Source organism: Halichoeres trimaculatus, unplaced genomic scaffold, assembly GCF_033239565.1.
Source record: "Halichoeres trimaculatus isolate MK-OKI-2021-1 unplaced genomic scaffold, fHalTri1.1 fHalTri1_scaffold_20, whole genome shotgun sequence".
In the NCBI taxonomy this organism is placed as follows: domain Eukaryota; kingdom Metazoa; phylum Chordata; class Actinopteri; order Labriformes; family Labridae; genus Halichoeres; species Halichoeres trimaculatus.
Window position 1 is genome coordinate 13,629,239 of NW_027437198.1, and position 17,350 is coordinate 13,646,588.

The 17,350-nt window shown below is 42.7% G+C and overlaps 1 protein-coding gene across 1 annotated transcript in view; it reads right to left on the reverse strand.

Moving 5' to 3' along the window:
• The window catches only part of grin2ba (glutamate receptor, ionotropic, N-methyl D-aspartate 2B, genome duplicate a), a 139,006-nt gene that overhangs the window by 33,588 nt on the left and 88,068 nt on the right, over nt 1-17,350 (reverse strand). Inside the window, exons 7-8 of the mRNA XM_074695756.1 lie at nt 15,245-15,515; nt 7,811-8,003 (exon numbers count right to left, since the gene is read on the reverse strand). Coding sequence (XP_074551857.1) covers nt 7,811-8,003; nt 15,245-15,515 — 464 coding nt within the window. The remainder of the gene's footprint in view (nt 1-7,810; nt 8,004-15,244; nt 15,516-17,350) is intronic.

The following is a 17,350-nucleotide window of genomic DNA, read 5'->3' on the forward strand; positions in this document are numbered from 1 at the left end:
GACTCTTGTGTAAAAGAGATTTTGCATCTGAGCAAAAAAATTCCTGAAACATTAAAGGTTACAGAAAAATTTAGTTGGGGTGGCAGTGGCTCTGTGCATTGGGACTTGGATTGGCAAGCAGAGGGTTGCTGGTTCAAGTCCATGCATGGAAAAAATGGGACATTGGGGCTGATAGCTGGAGACATGTCAGCATTGTTTCCTGTGCACTGCTGAGGTGCCTTTGAGCAAGGCATCAAACCCCTGGCTACTTAGGGTGTCTGGATAAACTCAAGAGTGGTAATTTGTGCTCAGATCAGTTGTTTGGATATTTATTATAGTCCTCGTGTCTCGTCTCCTCCACGCTCTCCTTCCATTAGCACCATTTATTAAACTGCTAACACACTCACTTCCCCTGTACGAACACACACATGAAACCCACCACATGCACACGCGGCACACATGCCACACACACATTCTCACCTCCCCCACACTCACACAGTAAACTCCCCAAGTGTGCACGCTGCACAACTCCGGCGTTTCAGCCGCCACAGAGCCATATGGGGCGTGTTATCATTTTCCATATAGATTCCTGCGACTACAAATCCAATAAGCAGATCTCAGCACAGTAATTGCTAAGGAGTGTAATTCATGACTAATTCATGTCAGGGTTAATTTATTAAAACTGACTCATCAATATTTCACACAGCTCCTCCATTATTCAGAGCAGAACATGCGCTAAAACGTATCTGTGTCAGGCCACGGACTGTCTGTGTGTGTGTGAGTAAGAGTGTGTGAGCTGTTTTGATTTACAACAGTGAGACAATAAAAGAGAAACTACAAAAAGAAATGTTGACTGAAATAGATCCACGATCTGAGCATTTAGCTGCAGGTGCAGGTGTGTAGCATCCTGGCTTCACTTTTTGGGAGAGGAGCACGCTGCCCTCTGTTATAAAAGTTATATAATCAAATCTAATAAAACACCAAAAGTGATAAAGAAGGAGAAGAAGGAGGTGCAATGATGAATGCAGGGAGACAGTGATACAAAAGAAAAGGAGAGACAGAGAGAAAGACAGCAGGAGCACCCTGACCTACTTCTAATCAACACCAATCAAACACAGATACACAGACACACACATACACACGCACACACCTTTGTATTCAGCCTAACCCATCAACACACACTCCAAAGCCTTTATAGACTCACTGAAAACTGCCACAATCACACACATGGGTGGACATGATGTCCATCGAGCGGGCACACACTCCTCCCTCAGCTCGATAGGGTCAAAACGCTATGTTTGAGTGTGCAGCACGCACACAAACATAAAGTCACACAAACACACACACACACACACACTCTATTGAAAGCTCAGTGGGGCCGTTGAAGTTCAGAAATGTCCACAGAGTTTAAAAGCACTTGACACCTTTCCAAGCCCGGGATCATTTGGAGCCTGTCCACGTCTGGCAAGGTCAGGGCCACTGGTGTCAAACTCATGATTCTTGCACTGTGTGTGTGTGTGTGTGTGTGTGTGTGTGTGTGTGTGTGTGTGTGTGTGTGTGTGTGTGTGTGTGTGTGTGTTTGTGTGTGTGTGTGTGTGTGTGTGTGTGTGTGTGTGTGTGTGTGTGTGTGTGTGTGTGTGTGTGTACAGCAGAGTCCTCTCTTCATACATCTCTCTCTCAGTGTTTGCTCTCCGTCAGGCTGACTCTGAAGCTGCCTACCGTGGACTTCATTCATCGACGCTCCTCACTGAAGCTCCTCCCTGTTCAACAGTTGAAGTTAATTTACACAAATAATATTTAGGTATTCTGGCTGTTTGTGATCTGCAGCTCAAAAATATCTGATATATGTTTTTAGTTGAGCCAGAGGTCAGAAGGCTCAGACGCAGTTTTAGCAACCGAACCTGGTGTGAAATACTTTGTCAAAAGTTGTTAAAGGGGGTTGGAAAAGGTCAGCTTTAAGTGATGAATAAAATGTTGAAGAGTTGGGTCAATTATTGGGATATAAAGCAAAAGTAACCAAAAAACAAGTGAGCTAGCCAGCTAATCTAATTTCATACTTGAGCATATTTCTTATGGTTAAATTGTTCCATGCTGCTGAAATTCTGTAAATGTACCCGCTGTGGGACAAATGAAGGATTATTATCTTCAGAAAAACATTTGAAAATATAAGAGAAAAGAAAAGAACAAACAGCTGGAAAATGATTTATATCTCATTGTTGCATTGTTATATTATTTATCTTATCGTTTTGGTTCCATTTGAAGCAAGACAGTTCAGTACTGAAGTGGTAGTTTGTGAATCAAAAGGTTCAGATTAACAAAGAAATCTGTAGAACAGTGAAAGTTTAACTGTTGGAGTGTTTCACATCTCTCACTTAAAACCCTTAAAAACCCAGCATAGCGCTAGCGCAGCGCTAGCGGCGCCAGCCGATGATTTGCATATGAAGTTTGGATTGGTGGTAGATTTGAAACCAGATAAGATGGATGAATTCTGCATTTTAAACTTGGGAAGTTACACTTTCATATTGCAGTTTCAATGTTTCCCAGAGTGTTGTTTCGCTCCACTGATGTGTTTGGTTTGCAGAAATCCAGTATAAAGCGTAAACAAGAACATAAGGACCCAGACCGCGGCTGTTTACATCCCTTCGATTGGTAAACGTCCTCACATTTCTGAGGGATACAGTCATAACATTTCTGTGTTTTTAAAAATAACTGAGAATTTTTCTCTTATTTTAAGATTTATAAACTTTTTTGCTATTTTTCTTGTTGGTCTGGACGTAAGTCTATGCATTCTATTAAAGTTTGGGATATAAGGGTTGCACTGATGTTTAGAAAAAGGGTGTAAATATATGCTCTAAAAGACTTGGTGTGGTAGGTCATAAAAGGTTAAATAAAAGCAGGCTACAGACTACTTTTATATAAAATCATTTTTTAAAAGTTTCAGATGAAGAAATTAAACTTTAAAAAAAGGTGACGTTAAGTTAAAATCTGTTTGATCGGCTGAATGAATTCATGTTCGGATACTCAGGATTCAGCTTTTCAGTCTGAGACTTTGGCTGTTTTCCAAACCACCTACTACACCAGCAGTGCTTACTATTTTGGCTGAAATTTAGTACGAAGAAACACAGAAAACTTGCAAAATCTGCAGTATGCCAAAAATCCCCATATGTCCTACTGATCCATGAAAATTTCTCAGTATGCAACAGATCAGTCTGCATGGCATACTGTTTCCCACAATGCACGGCACTACTGCTGTTTGTCTATGCGAGTGGCAAGTTTCGGTGAATTACCGCCATCTACTGGAATGAATCGGCATTTTAACTACAACACAACGACACTAATGTCATACGGTCCGTGAGAGAGAAGTGAAGTATGAGAAAGAAACACCAGTAAATCTTGTGACTTCTGGTTGTAAAAGAGTTGTTTACTTCTACAAATTCATTAAAGCCCATATAAAACATGAATTACCCTTTTTTTTAACCATACGTGGATTATGTGGAAGTGTTTTTTTCATCAGCTGTAAAAATAAAAATCCAGATTTATTTTCAGTAAACAATATAACATTTGGTGTAAAATAAAAAATCAAGAATGATGATTCTGCTGTGATATGATTAACAAAATAACTAAATACTGAGATCTGTCCATAGATTATTTTAGTATATTTATATTAAAGGCAAAAAAACAACATCATCTGTAGCTCTTCTGAGGCTGGAAACCAGAGTAGTAAACTACATAACAGACCCAACAGAAGAGTCATATTACATACTACAAGCAAAAGCAGTAGGCAGTATGTGGTGCCTACCACATACTACTTTCACATGTAGTATGTAGTAGGCGGTTCGGAAAACAGCCTTTGTGTCTGTGGTTCCAGCAGTGAACTGAGCCCTTCATGGTCTATTAATGACTTTCTGCAAAGGTCTGTATGAAACCTTTAGCAGAGTGTCACCAATCAAAGGTTCCTCCAGCAGACAAAAGAGCTTTGATTGAGTTCCTCCTCTCTCCCTCTGATTCATTTAGTGCTGAACGAACCAGGCAGCGGGGAGGTGCTCCATCCAGGAGACCCGCCCCTCATTCAACTGCTGGTTTATGGACTGTAGGCCAAATGCTAATCTCCTGATTGAACACCTGAAAACAAAGGTTATCACCAAACAGATTTGGTTAAGGCAGCAAGGGGCAAAGGATCTTAGCAGCGCTTGCACCTGATCTAATCATCAACACAGCTAAGTTGATTACGAAGCTGCAGGTCTGGAGCGCCGACAACGTCTGTAGAGGAGTGAAGTACGGAAGGAGAAAGGAGAGTAAAGAGGAAAAAGCAGATGTATAAAAACAGAAAAAAGACAAAGTCTTCAGGGCACGAGAGGCAAAAGTACGACATGAGAGCAGAGGAAAGAAGAAGAAGAGGAGCAGAGCGAGGCCCGGCGCTGCAAACACACGGTTATATTCTGGGGCAGCAGCAGCTGCAGTAAACTCCTCTGTTATCTGGGCGCAGTAGGCAGCGCTGAAACAAATGCAAAGCTTCAAACAGGGAGTGAACTAACAAGCAGACAGGGAGGTTGAAATGACATCTAAAGAGTTTACTGGAATGGACAACAAAGCCTCGCCGCCTCAGTGCAGGAGGCTGTTAAGCCCGGAGCATGAGCGGAAAAATTATCCACATCCCTCGCTCTGCGTGCCAGCCAAAAAGGTGAGCGTGTGTGTGTGCAGGAGGCGCCTGAGCTTCCTGGTGGTGGGTAGAAGTCACTGTGAGAGTATTTCTGGATGAACAGAACTGAGTCTATCTCCCAGAGCCGAGCGTTAAACCAAACTCAACAGGGGGCTGAATTTAAGCCCAACACAGGCGATGTATTTACTTAATATGGACGAATCAAACAAGCTCCATCATCAGGCCGTCACGTTTCTGCCTGTGAGCCACACAGGAGGGAACACTTTGTTTCAGCTGACAGAGGAGAAACTCATCCCCTGAAGCTCCTACACACACCCTGACACACATACACACTTCGGCCCTGCCGTTAAAGTGCACTCTGCTTTATATCTGGACTGCCAGCTTCAGCACACTTAAAGTTGGAGTTATTTGACGACAGACTGCATTTATACACATGCTCAGTCAGGTCTGCAGAAGCAAAGAGTCTGAATGAGTTAATCTGGTGAGGATGAGTCTTTGTAAAGTTTCTGTTCAGCCGCAAAAAAACCGGAGGAAAAAGGAGAATGAGTGCAGCCAAATGAGTGTCCCAAAAAAGACAACAATCCCCTCAGAGAGCCACAAACACATCCTTTACATCAGCCACCCACACACACACACACACACACACACACACACACACACACACACGGCTGCGTCCGAGTGGCAGAGGGCTGCGACTGCCCCTGAATGTGATGTTGTGATGAGCGCTGGAGCCTGACGGGGGTTACTGTTCGTCGACTCAAACGCCATTGGGACCAATTAGGCAGCGCGCAGAGCAAAGCGCCATCGAAACGCTGTGCTTCACAACCAGTTCAAACGACCTGCTGAGACGGACAGCTGAGGGGGCGGGGCCGGAGTCACAGAGGATGGGGCGTGTGAAGAGTGTGTGTGAGAGGGGTGTTATTACACAGGAGGAGCACGAACACTGGATGCAGGGAGGAAGATGCATGTGTGTGTGTGTAAACATCTGCTCCATGTGTGTGTGAGTGTGTTTGTGCTGACACACGCCTGCATCCACCTCCTTAACCTGAAGCTGCTGCGTGGAGCGTTTCAGCGTTCCCATAAATCACTGCCACATTAATTTGGAGACATTAAAGTAAGTGTAGGTAAACGACTGTAAATAAATGAAAGCGCTGCTGAGATGTGCGACCTCTACACTTTATTAAAGCCATACACCAGAGAGCTGCTGTTCATGGTGTGTGTGTGTGTGTGTGTGTGTGGAGCGCTCCGGGGCACAAAGTGAGTTTGCTTAACTGCACGAGAAGCAGGAAGAAAACATTACTCGTGCTCTGAACACAAAGTTTCTCACTAAAACAGAAACCAGACTCTGAGATTAGATCATTTAAAGGGTCCAGGCACTGAGACTTGATACACGTAATGCTCCTTTAAATCTTATAAACAAGGGATGTTTTAAATGAACACAGTACAGATTTACTTCTTTTTTACAACATTACGCCTTTATAATCAGCTTTAAGTCTCCTGCAGTGTTGTTATTGTTAGGGGTTTAGTCTCATAAGTGAAACTCTTCCTCAGTGAAAAAGTAAATAAAGCATCAGTGAATCATCTTTAACCAGAACAATTAGTCTAAATCATTTTGATAGTGAGGTGAAGTGACTTGATGCCAAAACAGGGCGCTGATTTTTTTAGCAGCGGTTGCTATAACTGCGAGCAGGCATCAAATGGATAACATTTTTTAATCTTTGCATCGTTATTTGTTTTATCTACTTTACCAGCAAACATCAGTTTAACCACGAGGTGTAATATTCCTGCTTTTCATATTAACCCTGCATGGAGCTCCTAAAAGGACAAAGACAGAAAAAATTGAAATGTTTATTTCTCATGTGCACCAGAAATGAACTGGTGCTGGCAAAAAACTTTTTTTGTGTGCACGAGAAAGTTTCTTTGGCTCCAGTCAAACAGTGTGAATAGAAAACTTCCTGATATGCAAATTTTAAATTTTAAATTAAGGAGCTGTTTAAATATTTGTCTGTAGTATGTTTAAGTTGTTCTCTTTTTTCATCATGATTGTGTTAGTCATATATCATGCAAGTGACATTAAACCAGTGATGTTTCTTTTGTTCTATTGTTACATAACACTGTTTTTCCATATATGACAGTCTTTATAACCTATTTACCAATAGCACAGGGGCAATCATCAACATTGTCAGATCTTATCTTATGTCAAATGGAAGAGCTGTTAAAACTTTCATTTAGGATGTCCGAAGCTGCTTTAATCATCTTTGAGAAGGAAATGATCATGAAAAGCTGTAGAGACCTATTTAAAAACTATAAGCTACCACCTGAAATTACAGAGATGCTGATTCAGAATGGATTCAAATTATCAGAGGACATTTGTGTGCCTTAAAATATGGTCGGTGATTTGCTTTGGTATTTTTACCGTACAAATTATGGACATGGTTGATTCACATGAGATCAAACCGTAGGCTTAAGCACCCTGACATCCTCCGCAATTACTACAAAATATAAGATGTAAATTGCCTCTAAGCCTGTGTGAATGAGGCTGAAGTCCTGGCTGGTTCTGCCTATGTCCCTTTAGGGGATCCCAAACCCTGTAAAGCCTGACCCATCAAAAATAGCCAGAAAATTCAAATTTTTGAAAACTGAAAACTTTCAACAAAATCCAAAAATATGGATGTATTATTGATATAATTATATATATATATATATATATATATATATATATATATATATATATATATATATATATATATATATATATATATATATATATATATATATATATATATATATATATATATATATATATATATATATATATACACATAATACACATAAATATTATATATTTATATATAGTTTCTCACTCCCCTGTCTCTGTCCCTCAGGAGCTGGTCTTCTGGAAACAATGTTTTTCTGTCAGTATGTCCTTCACAGTGTTTCCAGATTGGTGTTCTGCTCGTGTTTCTTTGACCTTGTGAGCTGTTTTTGGTCTCTCATTATTTTTATGATAAATCTATCATAAAGTCTGAGTTTGGTTTTATACTAAAATTGGATGAGCTCCTTTACCAAGTCTCTCTTTAACTAGGCACTTCAATTCCACAAAAACCCAGCCCAGGATAAAATAATCCAAATTCAAACCCCAACCATCCAGCTGGCAGGCGTCCCCCTCACCTGAGCACTTCGTTGGGGTTGCCTGAGATTGGGGTCTTCTTGTCTGGAGCTCCGTGGCACTCAGATTTCAGCAGCGTGTGTGGCCCGCGGTCCATCATCATGGTCGAGGTCGCCATTGTGATGATTGCCACACCGTCTCGAACGCGGGCGTCCAGGCCGTAGTCCCACTCGTCGTAGGAGACGGAAAGCAGACCTGAGGGGGCGATAGAGGAAAGGAGGAATCAGAGGAAGGAGAGGAGTAAAAATAGAGGAGAGGGGAGTGACGGCTCCGTTTGGAAGATTTAAGATCTGGAGAAACAAAGAGAGACAGACAGATGGTGAAGACTAAAGCAGGGAGACACAGGGATAACGCAGAGTGTATATGGTTTGAGCTCACGCCAAGACACACACACACACACACACACACATCGTGATGACTCAGAGCAGATGAACAGCACTCCAATCCTGCCTGACTAAGCGTCTATCGCCTCGCTGTGTTTGTCCATCTGTCTGTCTAAAGCGCTGTCTGTCTCTGTTTGCTGGCCTTTGCTCCATCTGTACGTCTGTGTGTCCGTCCTTGTGACACGCAGACGTCGAGAGGACGACGCTGAACAGGATTTGACGACTGAACCTTAGCAACTCCCACGACCTTTGAGTCCCAAAATCAACTCGTGCTGTTACCACATCCTCTCCTCATCAACTCCGACACCAACCGAAAAAATCTCAGTATCTGATCAGTTTTTAAAATAAGTGTTTATATTTAGTTTGGAGAAACATCTGACTATTACAGCTCAGAGTGTTTCCACAGAGCTGCTGTAAAATCGGGATGAGCCTGTTTCTTGCTGCAGCTTCTGACCTCCTTCACATGAACTTCTCGCTGGGAGCAAAGCCAACGATGGAGTGAGTGAACATCAGATAGTATCTTTCTCCAAAAAGTATCTCCTCTATTTATCTCCATCCTTTCCTCAGTCTGTGTGACTCTCTGCCAAGATGTCCTCCTTCCTTCATGTTACTCTCTTTCTCTCTGCTGGTGTGTAAATGGAGGATGGAACCATAGAGGAATATTTCAGAGCTAAAAACCATGTTTAATCCAGTTTGTGCGGGGTAGTGTGGCTCTCATGTAACCAACCTTGACACACCTGAGTAACCAAAGAGGACGTGACACCCTGCATCGATCTGTTCCTCTCATGAAGTCTGCCAGTGTTGTTAAATGAAACAAAAAGCAGAAAAACACTGAGCAGTTCTTTTATAATGAAAACTCATTATGCATCCGTTAAAGCACGGCTGACATTTTCATAATGAGTTTCATTGATATTAAACAGCCGTTATTGATAATATGATTAACTGGTGACAAAAAGTCAGCATTAATTGATGACACACGGCGTCTGCAGCTCTGCACAGAGCGCCAGGAACATTATTTATCTCTCTTTAGCAGCCCGTCAGTTAGCTCGCTTGCTCTTACGCTGCTATCAGGGTTTATTCAGGGTGGAGTGAACAGGTGAGGGGACTTCAGCTCTGGAAAAATGAAACTTAGATAATGGGACATCTAACTTTTTTGGCAGAATAAACTGAGAAGCAGAGTAGCTAAAGCTCATGAGGATCCTCATTTAGATGTATCCAAAAAAACATAAATACAAAACTACATTTCCTCTTTTTAAAGTGTTTAAAGTTTTGTTTCCAGACATTTGAAGAGAGAAGGGACATGAAGGGAGCACAGAGAGGAGAGATATACACAAAATGATCGTGACCATGAGTGAAAGCACTGACCACAGAGGTGAGGACTACACCACCTCAGTACAGCAAGTAAACTACCAACACGTAAACCACTAACAGGTAAACCAACAACTAAACCAGCAACTGAAAACTAACATATAAACCACCAACAGATAAAAGACCCACAGATTAAACAACAACTAATCCACCAACAAATAACCACCCATAGATGAACCAACAACTAAACCCCAGCAGATAAAAGACCCACAACTAAACCACCCATAGATAGACCAACAACTAAACCACCAACAACTAAACCACCCATAGGTAAACCAACAACTAATCCACCAACAACCAAACCACCCATAGATGAACCAACAACTAAACCCCAACAGATAAAAGACCCACAACTAAACCACCCATAGATAGACCAACAACTAAACCACCAACAACTAAACCACCCATAGGTAAACCAACAACTAATCCACCAACAACCAAACCACCCATAGATGAACCAACAACTAAACCCCAACAGATAAAAGACCCACAACTAAACCACCCATAGATAGACCAACAACTAAACCACCAACAACTAAACCACCCATAGGTAAACCAACAACTAAACCACCCATAGATAGACCAACAACTAAACCACCAACAACTAAACCACCCATAGGTAAACCAACAACTAAACCACCAACAGATAGACCACCAACAGATAAAACACCCACGACTAAACCACCAAAAACTAAACCACCCATAGATGAACCAACAACTAAACCACCCATAGATAAACCAACAACTAAACCACCAACAGATAAACCACTCACAACTAAACCACCAACTAAACCACCAACAGAAAAACCACCCACAACTTAACCACCCATAGAAAAAAACCCACCAACAACTAAACCACCCATAGATAAACCAACAACTAAACCACCAACGGGTAAAAAAACTTCTCTAATATTATACTGCAGCACATTCTGGCACTGATGAATTAAACAGTGACCCTTTGACAGATGCTGTTGATGAGCCCTGCTTTAGGGCTGAAATATAAAATTCAGATGATTTTGTGAAATAATTTAAATTAATATAGCACTCTGAGTAATATTTTATTATTCGATACATTAATTTTAGTCCAAATTTAATTGCTGACAGACTTCATTGCCTGTACTGCAGTTTTCCACCACTGTGGGGGTTAATTTTTCTGGTTTCATATTTGTGAGGCCGTCATGCTGACCATCACTGCTACATGCACTGTGGAGGGTTGGGGAGAACAGCGGCAGGATAAAAGCCTTCTGAATTTATTTAAAGCTTAGACTTGTTTGGTAGGTCATAAAGGGTTAAAGTCTAAAATTCTCTTTATGTTTGAGTGAGTTTTCAAAGTCTTTTATGATTTAAGAAAAAGTAAATAATCACATTCACTTGATCAATCCTTCATCCAACCATCCTCAGATCCTTTCAGTCCTGTGTCAGCATCTGCTCCAGTATCTTACAGCTTTGTGTTTATTGACAGGCTGAACCGAGCTGGAAAAAGTCTCTGATCTGATCTTTAAGCACAAACTGGCCTCCTGACTCCTGAACAGACAAATAACTGATCTCTATGTTTGAGCAGTTCTGTGTTTCGGTCTCAGTGAAGCTCTCTGAGTCCATTTATCCGTCCCTCTCTGTGTCCATCAGCCCGGCTGTGTCTATCTGACAGAGTATGACCACATGTCAGCCAGTCCACTTCCATGTCAGCGTGCAGAAAGAGACAGGCGGCCTGAAAACCTGCCCCCCTCCCGGGGCCTCAGCACTGACAGCTCAGGCCCTCCTGGACCACATCTAATGTCACACACTGTTGACACTTTCTCACTCTCATCGCTGGTTTCCTTTCTGCACGCTTTACTTTTTATTATTTTATAGAGAAGATCCTCTCCTGGGACCTGTGTATGCGCTCTCGTGTGTGTGTATATGTGTGTGTGCTAGGTATATCTCCTCTACATCCTGGGAGCTGCAGCGCCTCTGTTCCTACATCTCTCAGGACATGTTCAAATGTCACAACACAGACATGTCAGCTGGAGACGTTATAGCTGAGCAGCAGTGTGGCAGCTGAACAGCCTCTTTCCGGCCTGTAAACTGTAAAGGGCTGTCTCCCTGTCACACACACACACACATGTAACAGAAAATCCCAAAGACTGCAGAGTCTTCACACACTGATTGGAGAGGGAGAGGACCAGCAGAACTACGGTATCACCGGGTATTTTTGGAAACAGCTTATTATCATCGGTGATGTCAGATGAGCTGGTTACGTTAGCACAGCGTGTACAGCCGAGGTTTGAGACTCTGATCAGGAAGAAGAGAGACAGGAGAGCTATAAGAAAGAAAAGGAGAGGAGGGGGAGAGAGTCGGACAGCAGAAGATAAAGAGGAGGCTGAAGGAGGAAACAACAGCATGAAACAAGGAAGAAAGGGAAGGAAGCAAGAGTGGGAGGAGAGATGGTTCCCCAGAGCGCCACTTAAAGAAGGCATCAGTGGAATTACCCCGGAGAATTAAAAGCTCTTCATCACACATGGTGCAAATTATTAAGTGTGCCTAGTAAGCAGATTTACCCCACAGCGAGTATGAACCCTTCGCTGAACCCTGAACTGCTGGATCCACACACAAACACACACACTAACGGAGGCAGTCAGAAACACCCTGGGATAGGTTTCTGTTTTGCTTTCTGTCAGTGTGGTTGAACATAAAGGTAAATTTCACGCGAGTTTTGACGATGAGGTGGAAATTTAAAACAAAATCAAAGAGACTCGGAGACAAAACGAGAAGAAAGATTAAAAAACTCGCTCTTTGAAGAGGTTTGAAATCTGCTGGAAGAATAAAACTTTTCTGATTAGTTGTTTTAAGGTTTAGTTGTTTGGGTGTTTGAGGTGTGACTATCAGCAGACGGAGTGAGCTCTATCACCTCATTCTGATCATTCAACAAACTCTGACAAGAATATCAGCCCAAGTCTTATAACATTTCCTGCACTCCAGGTTGCCGATTTCAAGAGGAAGCAGAGTTCACAGAAGAAAAGGCGACTAAAGGGCCATTTACACTACAACGGTTTTAGGGTGAAACACTAAAGTTTTGTTGCGTTTCAGCCTCGCGTTTACACGGAAACGGCGTTTCAGCCGACCTAAAACACAAACTTCTGAAAACGGCCTCCAGAGTGGGATTTTTCTGAAACACTGCCGACACTGTTGCCATGTAAACAGTAAGTTGGTGTTTTCAGTGGAAACACTGACGTCACACTCCGCTTTGAGCGAGCACATACAACATGACGACAGTACCATTATTATTATCGTCGTAAACTACTGTGTTGTGCTTGTGCTGCTGAATCTGCTGACTGTCTTCATACAAAATGAGCATCTGTTGCTCCACTTCTGCACTTAGCATTCACCAATACACCAAATAATCGGCTCAACTCTACTCCGTTGGAGATCTCCCAAAAGCGGCTTCTGGACAAGACAGTTATAGCGCTGATTATAGGCCTGGCATGCTTACTACTGCGTTTTCAGTCCCTCTGCGTTTCTGTGTAAACACAGATTTTTTTCACTGCATTTTCTCTGTGTTTTAGTGTTTTCAGATGAAACGTGGTCGTGTTAACAGAGCCTTAATGCACTGATTAAGGAAGTGGAGAAACTTCTGGGCTAACGGGAGAGCAGCAGAAAGCGGGCGGACCCTTGTATTGGACCTCAAGACACAATCCAACTTCAGCTGATCCACCAAGAAGCATAGAGGTGGAGTCAAGGCGAGCTTTTAGCCTCCTCACTAACAGCTAATAAGTCAGCCACGCCTCTTATTCAGCAAAATTATTACTTTGAAATTCAAAAACAGTGAGTTACATTAAAATTTGCCGTGATAGAGAAATGATCTCTTCAGACTTTGAACTAGGCTGTAAACATGTTTATTTCTGCTTTATGAATGGCTGTGTATGTAGTTTCTGCTGTTTCTGCAGACCCCCTCTGGTGTTTACTCCAGGAACTGCAATTAACACTTACAAGCATCAGTGTTACATTTTAAGATCAGAGCCAAACCAATGAACCAACACACGGTACATAGAAAAAAGTCGCCAAAGAGAACTGAAATGGATAGTTAACAGTTTTCCACGTCGTCCCTTCTGATACTAAAACCTCTCTGTTGTCGTCGTCCTGGCAGAGAGCAGGAGATAAACACAGATCCTGCAGCAGAGCCGTGAACAGAAGCTCAGCCATCTGCAGACCCTCTTCCACCCTACACTTAACTATAAACTGATCTGTGCGCACGCCGCCTCACGCGTTACATCACATCCCTCCAATAGATCCACGTTCTGCTGTTTACATCCAGGCCTCAGAGCAGCTCCTCTCTATTCATCAGGCTTTAAACGATCAGACGACATTCAGCCCACTCTCTGTCACTGTTCCCACATCATTAATCACATGATAATTCAATGTTAACGGAGCGCTCTGTGTGTCCATCAGCTCAGCCTCTCACTCAGCTCCATTTTGTGATCGCTCAGGCAGCGCTCTGCGAGTCACGATTATCTCTGTGGACACATAAATCAAGAGGGAAGGGGCTATGTCATTTACATAACTGATAAGGTGATACATCAAACTTTATAGAGTGGAACCTTCATTTAGGACAAACACACACACACACACACACCGACACACACACAGGAGAGCGGAGCCCACTTGAAAACACTCACCTCAGTCACACTAAACCATGTCTGCTTATCACCTTCTGCGTTTCTCCACCAAACACTTTAATTCTCCCTGTGTCTCCTCAGTTTTGACGCTCTGTGTGTTTCTAACAATCCTGCAGGATGAACACAACTTCCACCTTGTGTTATCTAACAGTTAAAGGTTTGATTCCCACAGAGAGTTGGCCTTTCTAAAACGCGGCGTCCTCCCCCGCGTGTGCCGAGCGTCGGCTAACATGAGGCGCTCTGACGGGTGTGCGTGAGCAGCTTGTGTAGTTAATGCTTCCTAACTTAGACGTCACTTTGGTTCCACATTTGACCTTCAAAGGTTAGAATGACCTCCAGTGGAGCTGTCGAGGGGAGAGTGGGGGCAGAAATAGTCCTTCACTTCTTATTAGGAAAGGTCAGTTTGTTTCTTTTATTGCAGGAAAATCCAAAAATAAAATCATCTCTGAGTGTTTCTCTGAGCTGGAAATAAACTCTGCAGATGGACACGGATACATCTGGGATTAGGGGACATGCTGGCGTCTTTTTTTCACAGGAATTTACTGGAATATTCTTTTTATATTCATGTTATTTATAAATACCAGCAGGAAGGATACTTTCTGCAGCCTGATGGCTAAAGATGATGGATTTAAACAATGTATCTGAAGGTTGGTTTGTTAGTGAGCTCTGTGTGAACGTGAAGTGAGTCTGGATCTGAAACACTCTCTAAAGGATGAAAGGACAGTGAAATAATATTTAAATGTGTCTTAAACCTCAGAGGAATGGTGGTTGGCCCTGTAAGAAGAAGGTCAAACTGAGGTGTGACCCACAAAACTAAAGCATCAGAAAACGTCACATGGAGCTCGCAGCAGATTTTGACGGATTAAATAAATCCTTTGAAAGTCGTTCAGTGAGTGCAGTTCTGGAGTTTCTACACTTCAATTATGACTGCTTTAATCCAACCTGCCCTGACCCGTGACACGCTGGAAATCTTACAAGTGGGCCTCCGGGACCAGTTTTTAAGTACCCCTTTAAAGAGCTGCTCGGCTCCTACCTGTGGGGAACTCAGCAGGCACCACGATGGTGTCTCCGGCCACCAGCGAGGGAACGATCCAGGTGTAGCCGTAGCCAGTGATGCCGACTGAGTGAGCGACCTCGAAGATGGTGTTGGCCTCTTCTTTTGTGCAGTAGAGGAGGATGACGGGGCTCTGGAGCTTCTTCAGCTGGTTTTGGATTTTTGAATCTCCGTCATCGACGGACATGTCGAGCAGCAAAACTTCCTCCAGCTCCCAGCCCACGAAGCTGTTCTCGATGGTGCTACGGATCTGGCGGGGAAGAGACAGGCAAGGTTTTAAAACTCTCAGACACCAATCACTTCAGTCATTTAATGGAATAAATGTACCAGAAACTCAATGCGTAACAAGGCAGAATTATGGGTTTCATCATTAATTTATTGAAAAAAAAAAATTAAGCATGCTTCTATAATTGAGTTTATTTGTGATGTGTGTTTCATTGCTTTTATTCTGTTTTATTTATTTATGTTTTTATGATTAAACCATCCGCCTTGATACACTGATTACTAATTGGACGCACCAGTAAAGTTTGTGGGCCTCGATGGATAACCTGGTGGACCAACGGGGAGCAAAATAAGGTGCTGACTCAGCCAATCTGCAGCTGGGGGGAGGAAAAAAGGAGCTGCCCCGGTAAACAGAGACTCAGAAAAGTCAAAAGACGGGGGCAGCAGGGGGGGACGGAGCCACGAGCACGGCAGACGGAGGCCCCGACGCAGCCAAAACTAAACTAGATAGAGACCGAGGGAGAAGGCGAGGCACAGTACAGGAGCCGAGACCAAGCAGGGAGGCCACAGCTAGCCACCACCTGTGGAGGAGTGTTACGACGCGGCGTACACGCAGCAGCAGAGTGAGTAGCTCTGCTGGCGGTGGGAGTATCCCTTTGGGAAAATACCAACTCTCCGGGTGAGAATTGTTAGCGGCTAGCTTTAAGGGTCTCAAGTGCTGTTTACTGTCAGCCTTCTCCTGTTTTGGCAGTACCAGAGCGGCTGAGGGAGTGGACATGCCATCGAAGGAAAGCCTGCAACGCAGAAGACGTCTTGCTGCTCTTTGAAGTGACGGATGTTTTAAGTGTTTGACTCAACGCCTCTGGTTTTATCTTTCTTTTATTGGTCTGTTTTAACCCACTTTTAAACAAGGACATTTTAAGTTGTTTTTATTGTTTAAATTTTTATGTGGGTTTTTATTGGTGCGATTTGAAGACGCTTTTTATGTACAAAAAATCAACTGTTCGCACCATCAGCATCATTGTTTTAGCCTAATTTTATTGCCAGGTTGCTCTCACCTGTAATTCAAAAGATACCTGTTTTTTTTACATTATTTTAAACACCACATTCATTTTAGTTGCAGTCAAAATGTTCAAGTAAGAAGGAAAACACAAAGAAAAGATATTTCACAATCTGAGTGTTGAACCCTCAATTTATTCTTCTGTTGGAGATTTATAACCAATTTATTTTAATTTGACCCTCCACGACATACTCTTCAGATTTTCACGAGATTTGCTAAAATGATCATGTCATCACTGGTTCATGCCATTTTGGAGTGGATGGGCCTCAAACACCAAGGTCTGCCCTTAGCTTCACCAAATGACACGCCTCCAAATGGCTGGCCAATCAGGGTGAAGGGGGTTTGTGGAGTGGGGAGCCTTTAAGGGACAGCAGCTAAAACAGTGTGTCAGACAGAGGCTGAAATAAGAGTTTTTCTAAAATACCAGAGAGAAAAATAGGGACTTATTTGAGCTGTAATTTGTGAAAAAGATACTATGGGGGCACCAGAGGGACAAAAAGACCCTTTATTTAAGCATTAAGTTAAAAAAATAACTTCAGTTTGATTTTACTCTCTAGCAGTTGAGGTTAAATCCAGAGAAGAAGTTGTTAGATATTTTATTAAAACTTCCTGTGAGTCATTTTTAGCTGTGTCAGTTTTACTGCCCCCTGTTGGCGCCTTCTCTCAAATCAATAGTTCCCCTGTACATGTGCAACCAGTGTGTTTTTAAACACCGTGCATTCCTAAACAAACGTCACTCCTCAAGGCAGTGCCGGGGGCAGTGAAAATGTCAAATTTTGGCATCACTGGTGGTTAATCACTCA